Source organism: Tyto alba, unplaced genomic scaffold (genome assembly GCF_018691265.1).
Source record: "Tyto alba isolate M040663 unplaced genomic scaffold, T.alba_DEE_v4.0 Super-Scaffold_14, whole genome shotgun sequence".
In the NCBI taxonomy this organism is placed as follows: domain Eukaryota; kingdom Metazoa; phylum Chordata; class Aves; order Strigiformes; family Tytonidae; genus Tyto; species Tyto alba.
In genome coordinates this window covers 44,814,640-44,833,913 of record NW_024881276.1, presented here as the reverse complement: position 1 = coordinate 44,833,913, position 19,274 = coordinate 44,814,640, and the positions used below count along the sequence as shown (strand labels likewise).

Sequence of the window (19,274 nt, the reverse complement as noted above, 5' to 3'; positions counted from 1 at the left end):
TTTGCATAAATGCTAAATGTCTTCCTTATTTCCCAGTAATTAATTTTAATTGTGAATGCTATAGTTTAATAATTGCATTCACTGTATCTCTGAATATAGACTCATATGGACAACATGGCCTTATGTTGCAGCATAAGAATATGTGTCGCATAATTACATTAGCTTCACCGTGTTTTGTTTTTTCTTTAACAAGGAATGTAGGGTTGTAGGGGTCGCTTATAAACTTTACTTCTTTATTTTCTTCTTCAGAGAGTTTGTGGGGAAAATACTGTGCAGTGTTCCAAAATTTGTAATTAGTGTCTGTTATGTGATTGATGCAATGATGAGAAGGGGAAAAGCTGTAAAAATTGTAGGGGATTGGTTGTGGGAAGTAATAAGCTTCATCATTTAAGCCTAATGAGCAGCAGCCAGCCTGTTCTCCAGTCCCAAGTACAGAGTGTGGCACTAGCTGCTGTGTCTGTGGTGTTTAGGCTGTAGAAAGTAATCTTGAGTCTTTGGGAAAAACAAAACAAGTTTATCCTAAACAATCCAAGAGGCCTGTTTCCAGCAAAGCGAGCTTTTGTTCTGTAAACTTTATTCATTCAGTGTGAGTCATTTGGTTTCAGTCAAAGATCCTTTTCAAACTGGGCCCTGTCTAAGGGTAGAGTAGGTTCACAAGGAGCTTCAGTGGCAAAGTGAGCGGCAGTGCTGCGTGCTTGCGTGTTCCTGCCTGCTGAGCGGCATTCGTTGCCCCTTCGTTTGTGCCGGTACAGATCACACCACTGTAAACTGGATCACAGGATGAATTTTTCCTGATGGAAGCTTCTGCTCCCTCCTTGATTTTATCCAAGACCATGGTCCTGCAGAGATCCCTGCTCAGCTGAGTTAAGGGTGGGAAGAGATAGCTGAGGTGGAGGAGGAAGGCGTGGAAGTTTCTAAAGCTAGTTCTCCTGACAAAGTCAGCATGTTGAGGAACTACACCCTAAAGCAAAAGGTTCAGGAATGTAGAAATGCTAGAATATAAACCATGAAAGAGTGTGAGGAATTGCTTCCAGGTTTAGCTTTATTTTATGCTGGAAAGTAAAGTTTTGATACTTTTTTTTTTTTTTTTTCCGCTTGTGGATTTTAAGATGCTTATCTGCTGAATTGCATTCTTTCAGTTTTGGTATGTACACTATGGAATTTCACAGCGATCTGTCCAAGCCTGGCTAGCTAGAAGAAAGTAATACGGGCACATATTTCTCATACAAACAAGAAGTAGGAAAGTGAAAAAGTTTTGGGAAGAAAAACATGATGCGAAGGGAAGAGCGTTAGCAAAACAAAGTGATAAAATAATAGAATGCTGGTGATCTGTGTTGGCAATATTTTGGAAAAGCAAAGATCTCACTTATGGTCTGCAGACCAGTTCCATAAAGACTGATATCCTGAAGCTAGGAAGAACGTGTGGTGGAGATCAACCTTATTATTCTGCTTTTAAGTACAGGGAATTCCTGTTCACGTCAAGTGTATCAGCATCAAGAAAGACTATGCAGATCTGAGAAGGGTGGTTTTTTAAAAAAAAATAAGAAGGAGAAAATAGGTTACGTACTGAGAAGCACTTTTATTATTGTGCCAGATTGCCCAGAGGTAATGGTGACACCTTCATGAAGCACATTAACAGCTGAATACATTAATAGGATAGAATATTAATTTGTCTGCTCTGTCTTACAGGGAGGCAAAGAACAGCCAAGACTTTCTGTCTGATGCTCTCCCTGAAAAAGCATCTTTGTGTTTATGAATGCATTATGAAAGATTACCTGAGGTGATCTGAAAGTACATGGTTTTCAACTTGAAGAGGATCTATAAAAGTGGACAGAGCTTTTCTTTTGATGTAGCTGAAAAGTTCTGAAAGATGTTGAGAAACTTAATTGCAGGAGAGTTCTATTCTCATTTTTGTTCAGGGAATGTTGTCTCTGAGCGGCTGAGAGGGAAATTAACATTTGGTCAGACTGGCTTTTGTATTTTGTGTGTATATCAATGTATATTTAACTCAGATGCCTAATCCACAATAGGAAGAAAACCTTGCTTTTCAGAAGTCTGAGACATGCTTGCCTGTGTTTAACAGTCAGAAGCAGTAGGAGTACCAGTACATCTAAATCCTTTCTCCGAATCCTGGCAGAAATTCACCAAAATGCAAATAATTACTTTTTATTTAAATAGATTTCAATTAATCTCTTCGTACAAATTCTGAAATAAGGATTTGTGCGTTTGTCAATAGCAAAGCTAAATTTCTAAAATTGATAAAGAAGGGTTTTTGAAGTGATTATGACTTCATTGCAATACTGAGAATTGTTCACATGATACACTGTTACCAAGTTATTTTTCTTCAGCTTATGATATGCAATGCAGGAAGTGATATCTGTCATTATCATCCTCTTATGTTTTCCTTGATATGTTTTTGCTTCTAAAATGCATGTTGCATAAAGGTTTTGATGAAAATGTTCTCTGCTGGGTTATGCTTAAGGATCCTTTTAAGAATTGGAGTGGGAGAGGGTGGGGGAAACAGTTCCCTTCATTCCAAACATAAGCTCTGAAGAAAATTGTGGCCAAGGTAAATTGGCAATAAGGACATATGTGAGTGTGGACTCCAGAGTTTTAAAATGGAACAGTGGGTGTTGCCTTGGTAATAACGTCATGCCTGTTGCCCCCTTCCTAAAATTTCCTCTAAATTTGCCTGCAAACCCCCATTAGGCCTGTTCAGTGAAGACCTGTTAAACGTGGTAGCTGGGATTTGTTATGATTCCATCTGCCCTGAGTATGTTCTACTCAGTCACAGTTCTTGGTATAAGGATTGGGGTTACATTCTAGCTGCAAGGTGTGCCAGATAGTGCTGTAGCAGTGACTACTGGTTTAGTAGATGATTGATCAACTATAGTATCACTTTTCCAGCAGAAAATAATACATATGCACAGAAAGCTTGGGGTTTTTTCAGCTGGAATTGCTGAAACGCTGTGTGCTGTTTCTGAATGCTTGCGTTTGAAAATCTGTGTATGAGGTTAAACAAGCATTTTACTCCCATCTTCAGCTTTTTGGGGCATGGCTTTTTCAGTTGCAATATGTGCAGAATATGGACTATGGTTTGGAAAATATGTTCTTCTGTCCTCTTAAGTTAATGCTCTCTTGTGTTCAAATTGAATGATACTATGTTTGCTCTCGGTAGATTTAAATAATCCAAGTCCTTGCTGTTACAAAATACTTTTTTTTTTTTTTTTTTTTTTTTTCAGTTCTGAAAACAAAGGGAATGAAGCCATAAATTTGAAGAACAACCAAAAGGAAAGCACAACTTTGCCTGCACTTTTGAAGGTATGATTTTTATTTACTAATGTTGAATTGCGCTAATGCTTGCCACCTCTGCTTGTGACTGCTTGCTTGTGTTCTGATGTTGGATGTATTCTGCACTTGCAATGTAGCACCTGGTTGCCATGTTCTGGGTTAGGGTCTGTTATGTCAAGGTACTAATAGACATGTGGAAGACAGAAAAACTCTCCATGCTTCACATCCTTTAAAAAAAAATCACATCTTTACTTACATTAACAAGTGGGAGTCTAATGCTAATTCTACATGCAGTCAGCCAGTGCAGAAAGAAGCTAGCGTTTTTATCACATGACTGTTCTGGGCATTCCTCTAAAGCACTATTTTAATATGAAGTATGAATATCTAACGGGCAAGTGTTTGCCTGCATAAAAGTCCACTGGTTGCCAACCAAAGTGCTGTAAGATCTTTCTGCTGAAACTCATATTCATGTTGGCTGTTCTTCACCAGCACTATCCATGTTAATCATGCTTGTCTTGTTCTGAAAGCATTTTACTGCAAAAAAGGATGTGCTTCTCTGTATCAGGGCTTTCTCCTATGCCACCTGACACAAAGTGGTAGTTGCCTATGAAGTTGTGTTTAGATTTAGTCAAATATCATAAACGATTATGTACAGGACTTGGCCAGGTGATAACAGCTGTCTTTGCTGCAGTCACATCATGCCCTGCACAGACCCATTTTAGTGATTCATTCACTAACACTTTTGCTTGGGTTTTTGTTCCTTTTCCTAGTCATTTTAGTTTAATGCAGGTAATGTAGCTACTTCCCCAAAAGGGCCTTGACTAGTCTGCCAGATTTCTTTGGGGATGAAATGGACTTCTTAACACAAACACACTGAATCTGGGATTTCTAACCCGTGTTGCATTTATTGACCATTAACAGTATATGGAGGAGGAAGCGGTCTTCTTCCTGTATGGCCTACAGTCTCTGTGTAGTTGCATCATCAGCATCTAGGGACTGCTTGGTTGGGATTTGCCAAAGCTGAAGAGACACTGCAGTTGCCTCTACAAAGACCCGGTTCAGTCCAACAGGGTTATTAGCTTAAGAACAATTCCACGTTGAATGTAGTTTATCTACATCAAGGTGGGAAACAATGCAGTGACATTTGTTCAGAAGCCCTGTGGTGTCAAGCCAACTCTGTCAGTTCTGAGCTCCTGGAAAGTGCCACTGAATGCCTTCCTGGTACCATAAATCATGGACTATTGATTTTATGTCTTGAAATGCAGGCAGAAAGGATTCTGATAAACCAGAGGAGTTTCTGTTGTAATAGAAGCAAATTTTCTGCATAAAAAAAAAAATAATCTTATTTTTCTATGTTAGATCAGTGAAAAATTCTAAAACGTTTTTTTTTTGAAGAAGGTTTTGACTGAGGAAGGGGAATCATTTAGCATACATGCACAGGACTTCAACACCAGGAAATGCTTAAAAGGAAGTATGAAGAGGGCTAGGTGTCTCAAGGAACAAGTGGGATGTGTACTTGGAGCAAAGGGAACACAGCAGGTTTAAGATACCTAAGAGTGTTTCTTTCTTGCCAAAAACTAAATCTCATTTATTTTTTAATTTAAAAAAGCCCAAGGTCAGAATCTTTCCTGCTGAATCAAAATTTGTTGCAATAAAGTCTTCTACTCGGAACTTGTGTTTTTGTAATACTGTATTAAAAGTTGGTGCCAATATTAATGCTGTAAAGTTTTGTTCCAAATATCTGATCTGTTTTCTTTGTCCTGCCATAACTTTTTATTTAATTGCATTGTATTTGACCTACATTTGTAAGTCTAATATGTTACAGTGTACATTGTGTTATCTTTGAAATAATACCTAGTGTTTGTATAGGCTTTATAAGAAAGGTGCAGTTTTCGGGTTACTGGAGCGTGTTGGCTATTCAACAGTACTGAGAGTTTCCTGTCTCACTTACTCCTCTCTTTCTTAAACCAATCAAAAAGCTTCTGGCACACTCAAACAGGCTCATATGCATAGTAATGAGTGCTTTTAGCACTATAATTTTACATCTTGTGTGCACTGAAATTAAAACTAGGTAGTAAAAATTGATTGAGAAGAGATGGAGAGAGCACTTACTTTTCTACTGGTGTGTCCCCCCACAACCTTGTTTTTTGTGAAGAAAGTCTTTCGCCCCCCTCCCCGCCCCACTGCTCCCTCAACACACACTTGCATTTTGGTAACACCACGCTGTCTGGTGCGTGACATTGGCCAAAATAAGCTGTCTTGTGCAAAGATCACTAGAATGCAGTTGGATGGTTGGAGAGAAATGAGACTGTATTGTTTGAAAGGGAGACTGTATGGTATTGAAAGACATTCTAGTTTTATTAATTGAGTCATCAAAGGCTGAAAAAAAATAATGTTTTGTTGTTATGGAAAGTGTACTTTGTGAGGAATGTCTAAATCTATATACCCATGTGGATAGGGTTTGGGCAGGTTTTCATACATGTCTGTGTTCCTGAACCGTGCTTCTACCTAGTAATTTCAGGGGGATGATAGCTAAAAGTTGAAACCGTATTGTGCGTGCCTGTCACCAAGTTAATGAGCTATCATGTTTCTGATAGACTTACATGTAGACTTATATGCTGTGATTGGCTGTCTCAGCAGGAGGCCAGGGGCAAAATAGTGAGGGAACTATAAGTCTCTGATTTAGCAGCAAAGGTCGGGCATCTAAATTATAGCTGACGGGGTGAATGGAGCTGGGAAATGTGCTGAGCTACTGTAGCTCTCTGGCTCTTCTGAGCACTTTAGTTACCAGTTCTGTACTTTACCCCTGGTATTTTTTTTCCCTGCCATGAAATATTTATTTCACAGAGGAACAAAAAGATACTTTAATACTCACTTCATGAAAATATGAAGCCTAATCTTTCTGTGCCAAGGTGACTTTATCAATCATTATTTGATCACTTTCCAGAAAACAGTACTGAAATATATTTGCTGTGTCTATTAATTCATTGCCAGAAAGTACACCACCAACCACCACTATTTATTTACAGATTTTGTTTTGCTTCTGTTTCTTTGAATTAGAGTTGTAAGCAGTGCTCTGTCTGAGTAAACACTCCATTTGAGCAGTGGGATTGTTGAACAGATGGTTGTGTGGATGTAAACAATTCTTGAACTTCATGTTTAGCGTTCTAAGTATCTGCATTACATTGTGTCCAGCACATGTTAGTGTATCATTAACCTCACTTCTAGTGCTACAGGGACTTTGTTTTTAAAAGGAATATTGCATCAGTGCTTCCTGCACTTTTGCTTTTGGTAATGCCCTTAAAATAGAGGTTTACAGTTGGGACATAGGTGCTAGTTGGATCATGTGGAACAGCTACCAAATAAGCCAACGCTGCTGCTGTAGCGCGCCACGTGCTGGAGAACGTCGTGTTAGTACAGTTTTGAAGAAATCACACAGTACTTGTTTTGTTGGACGTGCTTGTGCCACAAGTCTAACCTGACTCCCACCCGTACTACCGTGCTGTAGTAGTAGCAGCGGTGATAGGTACTTGGGTTAGTTTCAGTGGTAGTGAATGTCTTTGGCCCCAGGCTTGCCTTGTCTGAGGTTCCCATCCAGCTGAAGGCTTTGCCCTGACAGTGTAGGCAAATTCCCTTGCCTGTCAATCATCCCCACGTATCGTTCCCGTAGCGGTACATGGAGGAATTAGCACATTCTCCCATAATTGGTTAGGAAGGAATTCTTAAGCATCTCAGCACAGGAACTAGTATGTGAGCTCTGTCAGACAAATGCTAAAGTTTGAAAAAGTAGGTATCAATACGATACCTCAAATGTATAATTTAGGCTTCAGTATTTCAGTAGCATTAAACAAGTTATAATTTGGCCCATAGGCTCGAGCCTGTGTGCTAGTCGCCGGGATTAACCAGAGGCAGTCTCGACCTACATAGAAAACACAGGGACAGAAAGTACTGCAAAGATTATCTCGTCCACTCCTCTGCCCCAAGGCAAGATCTGTGTCATACCTGATAGAAGTTTGTCTGACTTGTTCTCAAAGACCTCCAGGGATGGAGATCTCTAAGATCTCTGCAACTTCACCAGACAACTGTTCTACTGATTTATTAAACCTTATAATTAGAAAATCTTTTTCTTAACATCCCGTCTAAAGCTTCCTTGCTACAAATTAAAACTGTTGCTGGTTGCCCTCTGACAAGTACTCCTGTATGGTGAACATGGAGAAGAAATTATTCTGTAGCCCAGCTTTCTCACATGAATTTAATTTCAAGGTACTATAGAGATGGCTGTATTTAAACGGTAGACACTGTATTAAAATTTGATGGCAGGGACTGCAATTACGTGATAAGATGGAGCCAGATTCTTTTTGGAGTTGCAACAAATAGAACAAAAGGCAACGGGTGCAAGTTGGAACATGGGAAATTCCAGTCATTTATAAGAATTTTTTCTTTTTTTTCCTTTTTGCCCCTTTGCTGTAAGAGTAGTCAGATATTGAAACAGGTTGCCCAAATAAGTTGCAGAATCTTCATCCTTGGAAATACTCAAAACACAGCTGGGTGAAGCCCTGCTCTAACTGGAGCTTCTCTGAGCAGGAGCTTAGACTACGTGAACTCCTCAGCCACGTTCCTTTCAGCCTAATTTGTTCTATAATTGTCACATCTTTTTTTCATCCAGTGTGTGAATTCACATAAGTTTTTAAAAAAGTCACATGAACTTGCTGAATATATGTAGCTGTTCTTACTGAATGTCTGTGATTCTGACTTCAAAATTAGTATTAAGTTCTACAGAAAGTTAGAAATCAAAATTAAGCCCAGTGTCTTAGTTAACTGCATACTTTTCCATATAGCATGGCTATATCATATTGTCATGGTTTTATTTTATTTTATATGTATGTTATCTAAGTAATGTCTGCTTAGCCTGTGTGTGAATGCCTGCAGAATGCCTGTGTCTTAGACCTAGCAATAAGAAATCAGAGAAGGGGATTTCTTGTCTTTAGGAACTCAAGGGCAGTGGACTATTACTGCTCACCATGAATTTTTGAAAAACCTGAGAGTTAGTTTTAAAAACTGCTCCTGTTGCTTCCCACAACAATGAATGAAAGACAAAACCTAAACATGTTTGGAGTTTGCATGATCTAGATTTCTCTTGTGGAACCTGAAAGCAGATCTTATTCTCTTTGTCAATGACGTAGACTTCTGTTGAAATGGAATTTTATAGGCAAGTACATAGCACCTTCTGGTTGACCAGGACACTTTGTTAAATTAATGGTGCTAACAGCTGGATGTGCTCAGGAAGACATTTCAAGATCATCCTGTCCGAAGCCTTGGTAAATTCCGTTGTTATACTGAAGATGTTTAGAAAGGATGATCCTGAAATGTGTTTCCCTCTCTACTGCTAAAGTTTTTCAAAGAAGGCATCTTGAGCCTGGAACTTTGTTTCAGGATGAGTAGGAAAAAAAAAAAAAAAAAAAAGGTCTTAAACCATGGACAGTTGGGCACAGAAAACCACTGAGGGGACAAATAAGAGGCAGAAGTGTGGTGCCAGGTGCTATAGTCTGACAGTAGAATATAAGTACGGGTAGAAATTGCGCTCTCTCGCCCCATTTCCAGTGTACTGCCTGCTTGTGCACACCTTCTGCATTGAAAAGGTGAAGTTAACCTTTATTTCAAGTTTGTGAAAACATTTTCACTAAAAGGCAATGGAAGTGTAATACCAGGAGAATTTAGAGGAAAAAACAGAAATAAGACAAACAATTTAATCCTCTTCTCTCTGGCTCCATACTAGATCTTGTAGTAATAAGGCAATGGTCACATACTGAGAAGTGCTTACCAATTCTTAATCTTTAATCAGAGCTTTACTATAATTTCAGGAGAGAATTCAGAAGAGAAAAATTTTGAATTAACTCTGCAAATGGTGTAAGCAGAATTTTTGTAAATGTTAAAGTTCACTTTGTCATTCTAGAGACTTTCACTGAGTTTATAATTCTCTGTGAAGGCGGCCTAGCAGAACCTTTATTTCAAATTGTACCTCCTTTTTCTCTACCTTTTCATTTAAATTTTAAATTTCATTTTCACCCTTACCACCTTGGTTTTTGTTCTCTTGTCTTGGAAGGTGAGTCTGGATGCTTGCTCGGATTTTTAGGAGAACACTAGAGTTTCAGAGAATGTTTCATCTTTTCTTTCCTCATCTGACAAATTAAATCTACATTAGGAACTCCTTAGTGTTTCAAGAATTCAAATGGATAAACAAATTTTTAAAGTCCCAGTGCTGAACTTTCATCAGAGGCAGGTGTCTTCCAAATGTTAAATAGACATTGAATTTAAATAGGTTTATTTTTAAAAATGCAAAACTGATAGAGTTTAACTAGAAGTCCCTTCTTGTTGTTTAACTTTTATTCCTGATTATTAATATGCCATGATTTCATTAGTTTTCTAGTTACTCTTGTCTTCTGGGGCTATCATGACCTGATTTTTTCATGTCAAAAGCAGAGAAAGGAGGATGTATGGAAGGAAAACTTTATACTATGGTATAAAAAAGCCAAAATATTCAGAGGTTCAGTACATTGGTTATTTGTAGAGATACATAACTCACCTTTAAATTAAATCCCCCCAAAACCTCAAGGCTGTCTTTGTTGATATTTGGGTTTTTTTCTTTTTCTGATTATTTAAAAGGTATTATTTAGTTAAGACTAAACAGTTTTTGGCAGTGGTGGAACTCCCTTGCGTCAGCTCCATTACTGCTCCAGTTACTGGCATAAATAGGAAAAACCCACCTTGACCACGTGGTTTTTAAATCCATTTTTCTCATGAACAGTGACAACAGTGGACTGTTAGGAGTTTTTGGCTTATCATGTATTTCACTGTCTGACAGTACTTTTTCCTGATTTTTTTCTTAATACTATGCCTATTTTCTTAAACAAGTCTCTTCCTAATCCGTGTCTCATTATGCCTGGTTCTTTTTCATTAGGTTTCTGTATGTATTGCCTCCCACTGGTTGAGGATGCCTAATTTCTTTTCCTCACAGTAGCTGAAAAATCAAAAGCTTATTTCATGTGTGGATTTAATGTACCTCAGTGTGTACCAGTCATTGCAAATATGTGGGAGATTACACCAAAGATGCTTTAGCTTCCCAGAGAAGGGAAATCTGCTGAAAAACACTCAGTAGTGACTCATTGTGGAGATGTACTAGTCTGCCAGCAACTCAAGCCATTTCACTGTGGAGTTTGTTTAGTGTGCAAAATTTACATCCTGTATCGCTGTTCAAATTGAATGAGATGCTCACAATTGTTAAATGAAATGCAGCCGTTTTGGCTATGCTGGAAGGCCAAATCTGAGGCTAGGAACATGGTGAATTTTCCAGTATTAGAGCTGGCAGTGCCTAAATGTGCTACTTTGTGCACCCAACACTTTAATCTGAAATTCTTAAACTGTTTCTCTGCGCTCGCAAACAGAAATTCTGTGACCATTTCTCGAATGAGTGAATTAGGATGTTGGGGTTAAATGGCTTGTTGAAGGTCCCTGGGGTGAATCGATGATCCCAAAATCCTGATGGCTGGCCATCTTCTGTCACAACTGCAGGTGAGATGGGGTTGTTAAAGAGCATGAGCAATAGGCAGAATGTCCTCCAGCAGCAGCTCCCAGCGCAGCAGGGCAGGTGGTCTGTGAGAGGTCTCCACACGACTGGCTGGAGTTTCTGCTTCGTAATGAGTGTTCGTTCACAGGGAGTGAAATCCGAAATGTCTGGCTGTTGTGGCTGGAAGCTAATTCTTTGTTCACAGAGATCTGTGCTTTAATGCTGTTAATGTTTTCATTTCATTCACTTGTTAGGGCAATAAAAGAGATTGTATTCTTGGCAGACGGACGTAACCCCTGCCGAATGAGAACCTCTGGCAATTTGAACTTTTGCCACCCGACTGCTGAGAGACAGTGGCTAGCAGGGTGGCCGTTCCCAGCTAGTACGGGAGGCGAGGCAAACCTGGCAGAGCAATCCCTCTTCAGGGTGCTGTTGTGCCCCTGGAGCTGCTCTCTACACTTCAGGGGGGCTGTTCACACCGATGGCAAGCCCTGTGCCTTACGGCGTAGGTGCAATTGAGCTTTGGGCGTATGCCTGTGCTACAGTCAGGGGTGGATCACAGTCTGGAAAACATACCTAGTCTACCATTGAATAAATGAGCTCGGATAAGAATCACACTTCAGACATGACTTTGTGGGCTTGTCTTCTGAGTCCCAGCTGCCCAGCTTCTCTGCAGCGGTTGCTCCAGCAAGGTGGGACTGTGCTACCTGACTGCACAGTAGATGCAGCCTCAGTTATCTCTTCAGTCACCTGATTTAAGTCATAATCTTGTTTCACACTCTACCGAGTTTCCCCTATACGTCAGCCTCATTGCATGTGAGGCCACAGGACCATAGGATAATTCAGGTTGAAGGGACCCCAGGATGTCATCTAGCCCAATCTCCTGCTTAAAGCAGGCTCAGCTATAAGGTCAGGCCAGGTTACCCAGGGCTTGTCCAGTGAAACTTTGAGCAACGAGTTGCTAAAGGAAAAAAAGCTAATTAAAGCTTTATGAAGCATGTCACAAGCAGGAAAGCTCACAGAGAGCAGAAAAGGGGAGGCAGGGGTGTCCTGGTTTCGGCTGGGATAGCAAAGGCAAAGTGGATCAGGAGAGAGAATATATGGAGAGTAGAATTGATTCTACTGAAGGGAAGAAAGAGGGATTTGCATAGTTTCTATGTTGGGACTTAATATCCATGTATATCTGCAAGTAAGCACAATGTAAATGTTCTCCAGGGTTGGTTTTTTTTTTTTTTTTTTATACAAGACACTATTTATGGTTAAAGGTATGGAAGGACCCTTTCATATTAAAGCTTCCTGTTCTTTTGATTTACCAAAAGTTAAGTAAGGAAAGGAAGATTAAAGAGGAAGGAAAGTCTAAATAGGTTTCTGTTTCTGGAAACAGAGACTACAAAACAGCTTTTCATGCAAGGCCTGAATTATGCTTACAAATAATTACAGTCTTTACAAGCATTATGTTGCAGAGCTGCTAGGAGAATAATTTCACATGTAAAGATTTAGCCATATTTGAAGTCTCGGTTTCTAATAGGAGAAAACCCACTAGTTCCCGAATACAAATAATTTTTAAAGTTTTTTTAATAAAAAACAAAACAAAACCATAATACTACTCTGTTGATGTTTTGAGTGTAATATTTTCTCTTATAGTTAGTATGTTTAGTTAACTTCATAGATACTGTAGTAATTAATATAAATGTTTATAGCCTATAATGATTATACCTGCAGAGAAAATAATAAAATTAGTGTGCGCTTCCTGCAATAAGATACTCTTTTAAATCTGACAAATTTGTGTGAATGATACTAATCACAGAACAAGGGAGAAATGTCCTCCATCACTTAAAGTTGAATCAAAAAGTGGTACTGAAGAATGCTGAGGTATTAATCAAAGTGAAGGAAGAAACTATGACAGTAGAACCCTGAAGTTGACTGTGGTGAATAATTCATATGTTATAAAATTTTGGAAATTAATTTTTTTCTTGTTTCTCTTTTGTATTTCTTTATGCAAAGTACTTGGTTCGTATGAAAGTTAATTGTTGAAGAGATTTATCCCAGGTTTGCATGTTACTTGCATAGTTTGCCTAGTACTGAAGATACCAGCCAGCACTGTGGTACATCTGTAAGCTGAACTGTTGTTGTCTTCATTTCCAGGGGTGAGTTTGGGTAGAGTTGACTTGTGAAATCATAAATCATGAATGCTGTAGGGGTGACTACATCCTTTTGTGATGCATCAGCTATTGCTTAGTGCAGTATGTGGGGAAGCAGGTGGGATGAAAGAAGGCTAGAGTTTGACTTACCCCACTTTTGAAAGTTTACTTAAAAGTTTAATGTGATTGTTTATGTGTCTTGCCTGTGTGAAGAAAACAGAGGTTGCATTTCTCAAGGGCAAATTAGTGCTGTTCAATTTCTATCCTCACATAAACAATTCAAGGACTTATAAGTTCCCCAAGGAGGTTAACAAGGAACCTGGGAGGGAGCATGACCAGGACAACCTGTCTCAAACTAACGAAAGGGATATTCCATACCATAGGACGTCATGTTCAGTATATAAACTGGGGGGAGCTGGCCAGGGAGAGCCAGTCGCAGCTCGGGGACTGACTAGGGATCAAGCAGCAGGTGGTGAGCAACTGTATTGTACGTCACTTGTCTGTCTTGGGTTTTCTCTCTCTCTCTCTTTTTAAAATAGCCATAATAATATATTATTACTTAAATTATTAAACTGTTCTTATCTCAACCCTTGAGTTTTACTTTTTTTCCAATTCTCCTCCAGATCCCACTGCGGGGAGGTGAGGGGAGGAGTGAGTGAGTGGCTGCATGGTGCTTAATTGCTAGTTACGGTTAAACCACAAAAAGTGTGGGGAAAAAAAAAGTGTGAAAAAATGTTCTTTGCTGCTTCTTTGAGTTTTTTCTGCCAGTTTAAGCAATTGTTCTCCATCTGTTTTTCAGTACTTTACTTCCACAGCAGCTGCTTTGTGAATCTTTTAGCCTATGCAGTCCTTTTGGCCTTTCGTAGAATAGGGACCTTTTTAGTACAAAAAGAGAAGAGAGCACAGGTCTTTGATCTCAAAATGAACCTATAAACAACAGATATCCTGAAAGGAATACAATGCATAGGAGCAAATATAAGATTAAGGAATTTTGGAAAATTACAGGAAATGTGTTCTTTATGTGCTTTTTGTATTTATCCTAGGTTTGTCAAAATGAAGAGAAGAACCATTCCACAGAAGAACTTAGCAAGTCTGAAATCCAGGAGGAGCTGAAAAAGGCTAACAGCCTTCCTAGTTTGACTCCTGGAACCAAAACAGCAGATAAATACAAGCAACCTCGAGAAGGTTTTTTAAATTTTCTTGGAAGCTTATTTAATATTGCAACAAGATCTTCTTTGGTAGAATCTAAACCCTCTGCCTTCCAAGACAAACCCAACAGATGCGAAAAGGATTTACAGAACACAGATACCCTTCTAGAGGACATGCAGCCAAAGCATTTGAAAATGGAAGAGCCTATCTGTTCTACATCTAGAATAAGAGAGGATTGTGTAATTAAAGATGATGCCATCTTAAATAATATTGGGAAAGATATCTCACAAGATCTGCGGGGAGGCTGGAAACGATCTGCAGATGCACAAAGGTAAGTTTTATATTTTATTATTAAATATGTAAATGTTTGTGTGTGTTTGTGTGCATAGAACTGCCTTGACTAAGTTCTGCTGATTGTATGAAAATGGCTGTCATTTCTAAGGATGGTTGGAGTGTCCCTGACTCAGCTTCATGCAAAACTCCAGTAGCAGCTACCTTAAATAAAGGAGGAGTCAATAGCAACAAGATACAGTTTTAAAGAAGATTTTATAGAAGTTTCCTGACTATGGATGGATCCAGTTTGGATCCACCTAAGTGTTAAGAGAGGTTAAAGATGTGGCATTTAGAAATACATTCAGTATTGTAAATCTACTTAAAAGTAAAAATTGTAAAGAGCTTATTTCTGTCCATATCGTGGACTAAATAAAAGTTTGGAATGTTTGTCCTTTTTATATCTTACTAGTTCAGTGGTTTTACTTCTGCAAGTAAGGTTTCCTCATTTTAAAATTGTCCTTCCTGGTTTATTTGACTTGGTGATTTTTGCTTATGTGTTTTGTTTCCCCTTGTTCTTTGGGGTTTTCCTGTAATGTAAAGAAGATTATATAAAATACTCAATTAGCCTAAATAGGGAACATCCTTAAGAGTCCTGTAATATTTCCAAAAAAGATTTCCCAAAAAAATGGTGCCAAGGGCACAAGTATGTGAGACTGAAAAAGCAAAAACATTGGCTGTGGTCCACACCATATATTACAAAATCTTTCAGACCACGTCATAAACATAGGTAATAGTATTCCAAAACCATTTATAGCTGTTATGTTGAGTATTTGACTATATGTGGGCCAGTACAGCATAGGTTTGGAGTTAGGTGTGTATATATGTGTGTGGTACATGGACTGGTCCACAGGCAGTGAATCTGTAAGTAATGTTTACTCAGATTTTCAATACTGCGCAGGATATTTGTTTCAAATTTAAGCTGAAAGTAATGATTTGGGGTAACCAGTAAGTCCGTTGCAATGCTCCTGCTTGTATTGCAGAATGGAGGGATGTACTGAGTAGAAACACCTTTTTTTTTACCTTGTTAAATTTTAGAACTAATTTGAATTGCGCTCAGTATATTTATCTATGGCGTATGAAGTGTTTCATCTCCATATAGAAGGTCAGAAATTTCCCAAGTAGCTGCTTAATGAATTTTACTTCCGTATCGGGGATGTCTCCAGCACTCTGTCCTTATTTATGATTCAGTAGACTAATGATTTGAGGTGTCTGTTATTTACCTTTATATTATAAATGTAATGGCTGATCAGGATATGAATTGGGGATGTGATGCCTATTCAGGTGAACTTAAGACTGTATTTCCACCATCAAAACACAGCACTGTTTGTAATGAATAGTAATAATGACTGTGTTCTCGTGAGTGCTCTGATTTGATCTGTGACATGGACAACTGTTTTTTATTACAGATTCTTATCGTAGTAGCACACATTTGACTGATGCTTTTTTCAAACTGCATGTTGCAGCCCAGCACCGCCAATTAATTGATCGGTACCGAAGGAAATTTCTCCTCCCCGTAGTTGCTATCTGGAGAGACCTAGGAGCATTGTGCTTTTAAGTCTAGTTCCTGAATAAACTGTGTATTTCTTAAAAAAAACAAAACACCCCGTTGGATAGGCTGGTTTGCAGCATCAGTCTCTTGCTGCTCTTTGCTGTTTCTGTAGTATATTCTGGAAGCCAGCAGGTAAGTCGCATGCCAGTGTACTGGGGCGATGCAGAGATAGACAAAAGGTCGCTCAGTGCTTCAGAGATCTTAGTCAAAAAAGACAGTAGATCTTAATAGATATTTTTCACTTTTTACTTTGTTCCATGTAGTTTCTTTTATGTTGTATCTCAGCATGCTTTCTGCTGTACTTTTAAATGTTTGCTCTTTTTCTTGCTCTCTCCGCCCACAGCTATTGATTGTATTACTGTTTGTAGTGGTAGTCTGCCCTCTATGCAGTTTGGGTTTTTTCTTACTCTCTTCCCCAGCAAAGTCAGTCCTCTTACATGCTGTGCTCCTCTAACTTACCTTGAGTCTCTCCTTTCTCTTCAGACAAATATGAATCTTGGAGATTCAACTGAAGATCTAATATGTGGTGAACTAAACATGGCAATTGGAGCCCGCGATAAGTGGATATGGGGCAGCCATGGTCAGCCTTTACAAAGTCAGCCTTTCTCTTTGTTTTTTGGTTTTTTTTTTTTTTTTTTTCCTCCAGTCCCCTGGCTGATGCAGTAAGGAGCTGGTGCCCATCTTTCCTTCCAGGTAGAAACATCTGACTTCTACTGGCTTTTCAGAGTGTACGCATGAGTGTTGTTTGACTTTCCCATTTACCTGCAGGCCTGTGAATAGGAGTGGTGGAAGTGACAGAATGTCTTGGGATTTTTTTGATGCTATGCTTATTTTCTACTGCTTCATTTGAGAAGATCTTGAGCAGTAAACTGATAAGGTGCTGGGCAGTCAGTATGCACAGTTTAGAGGTTGAGATGGTCTCAGTCTTTATTTGCTTCTTGTGAATTCTTCAGAACAGTATGGATTAATAACTTTGGCATTAATAAAAGCTTACAGAGTTTGGAAAGTGTGGGTGTTAGCTCACTGACATGACCTCTTTGTTCTGTGCAAGTATTTTTGTTTTGGTTTGGTTTTCTTGAAATCCAAGTTGCAGCTGGCATTTTTAATTGACCAGATTTTGATGTTTGATGTTGACCTATATTGTTAGATAACCTATGCAAATCTGTGTAGCTTTTTTTCAGTATAGTCTACCTGTCGTGGTCAGGCAACCATATAGAAATATGGGTTGCTAGTTTGGAAGGCAAGGGTAAGTTGGTCTATATACAGAATGAAGTTTTTCTGTGGAAAATTTTTTTTTTTTTAATAGAAGAAAAATTTTTTTGTTGTTGTTGTAGCTATTGTAAAACCAGGCAAACATTAAACAAGTCATTTTCCTTTTAAGCTCATTCTCCAAAGTACAGTGTACATACTGCCCTTTTTGGCTCAGGATACGAACAAGTTAGACAATCTGTGTAACTTTCGTGTATGTTTTTCTCTGCCTGACTACACAATGTGAACCATTTCTGAAGTAGCTAGTAAGGAGAAATTGAAATGACAGTGCAGAAGCAGAAGTTTGCACTGTTTACCTTTTTAAAAAGTTTGAATCAAGGATACCTCTTTTTTCTGTTATGGAACTGATTATGCCGTGTTTGTTCTCTTTTAGTTTATAAAAGTTTAAAGGATATAGAGCCTATTTTTCTCTTCAGTACTAGCTAGGTTCTTTACTAAATATTAATTGACTGGTATTCATTTAGCATAGTTAAACTGTAAAAGTGCTCCTGATTGCTAATGGATGGCTAGATAGTTTTGTAGAAAGTAGGAAGTAGTTGGAAGTGGGTGCTAAAAGCACATGAATAATGTTTGGGGAGGGGGAAGGTGTAGCACAACAGAACAGTAAGGTCCCTGGATACCATGAAGGGAAGGGATGGTATGAACATGGTCTTTTGCTAATCTCTTGAAGATTGGGTCCCCAAAAACAGATGAGACATGCAAGTGATCCATATAAATTCAAAGGTACTATTGATTCCATGGACTGTTATGTTAAACTGCAATTTTAGCATTTAATGAAGAGGCAAATTGAAGCTGAGGGCCTTACAGATCCGTAAAACCACTGCATTATTAATCTTACAACTGTTTTCTTTGTCATGAGGAGCATTTAAATGAATTTTTAAATTCTAAACTACAGTTAAATATTAAATTAGAGGTTATCTGTGGTTAGGGAGGAGGTTGCAATGGTAAGTGAAAGAGGGGCTGTTGTTAAATTGCATAATCACCATTAGAGTTGGTTTTAAAAAAAAAAAAAAAAAAAAAAAAGAAAAACAACCAACCTTTCAGAACTAAAACACCTACCAAAGGGTGTCAGATGCTTCTACCCAGACAACTTCATTAACCTCATATCCTCAAAGAGGTATTTTGCAAAATACAAGGAAATCAGGCTGCTCTGACCTGTAGACTGAGGTTAATTTTGCCCTCAGTGGGAGGCCTGGCACTTGATAAAGACTCAAGTTTCCAGGCTTTGAGCCAAGGAAAGTGGAATTCATGAGCTCAGTCTGTGGAGTACATGTTTGTGAGGGACAAAGCGTGTAGGTCACGTTATTCCTCCATCACTCTGGCTTGTTGGCTCAGAGGTAATTGTAACTCAAGGACTCCTGCTCCTTTAATCCAGATAGTGGCAGGTGGTAAAGGAGGAGCACACAGGAAAAAAACATGATAAATTTGGCAAAGTATCTAGACAACAGTTACTGTGGACAGTAACAATAATTGCAGTACTGAAGATAGGTGAGGAGAGTTGGGTTGACTAAGTCTCCAGTTATTGCATCCCTTAGTCTTCCTTTTGTGTGGTATGGTTGAAGATTTCCTTGCCATTGAGGAGTGAAACAAGCAATTGAGCTTGCAGTGTTCTATGGAAGATTAATGATGAAGGGGTGAAATTGGTAAAATATAAAATACAGTTGTAAAGTAATGCTTATTTGGCTGTAAGTGGAAAGGAAAAATGCAGAGTTAAGGTATTTCCTACTAAGCATAGAAAAATCTCTTACGTAGGTAAGATGGCAACTTTTGTGTAGAATAGTCCCCAGTGGCAGAGGGGTAAGTATAAAAGTGAAAACTTCATGTTTAGTTTTAGCCTTTGGACTCCTTGTTAATGATGTTAAAAGCCAACCTCTCACTGATGAAATAAGCCCTAAAAAGAAAACAATGTAACAGTGGGGATACACTTCACCTAATTTCTCACTACTGAAAGTCTACATGAGAGAGATCGAAATTTCGT

The 19,274-nt window shown here is 38.7% G+C and overlaps 1 protein-coding gene across 1 annotated transcript in view; it reads left to right on the top strand.

Annotated features, from left to right (window-relative positions):
* Positions 1-19,274, top strand: part of CRYBG3 (crystallin beta-gamma domain containing 3) — a 92,084-nt gene that overhangs the window by 11,964 nt on the left and 60,846 nt on the right. The window contains exons 2-3 of the mRNA XM_042789025.1: positions 3,243-3,321; positions 14,040-14,476. Of these exons, the coding sequence (XP_042644959.1) occupies positions 3,243-3,321; positions 14,040-14,476 (516 nt within the window). The remainder of the gene's footprint in view (positions 1-3,242; positions 3,322-14,039; positions 14,477-19,274) is intronic.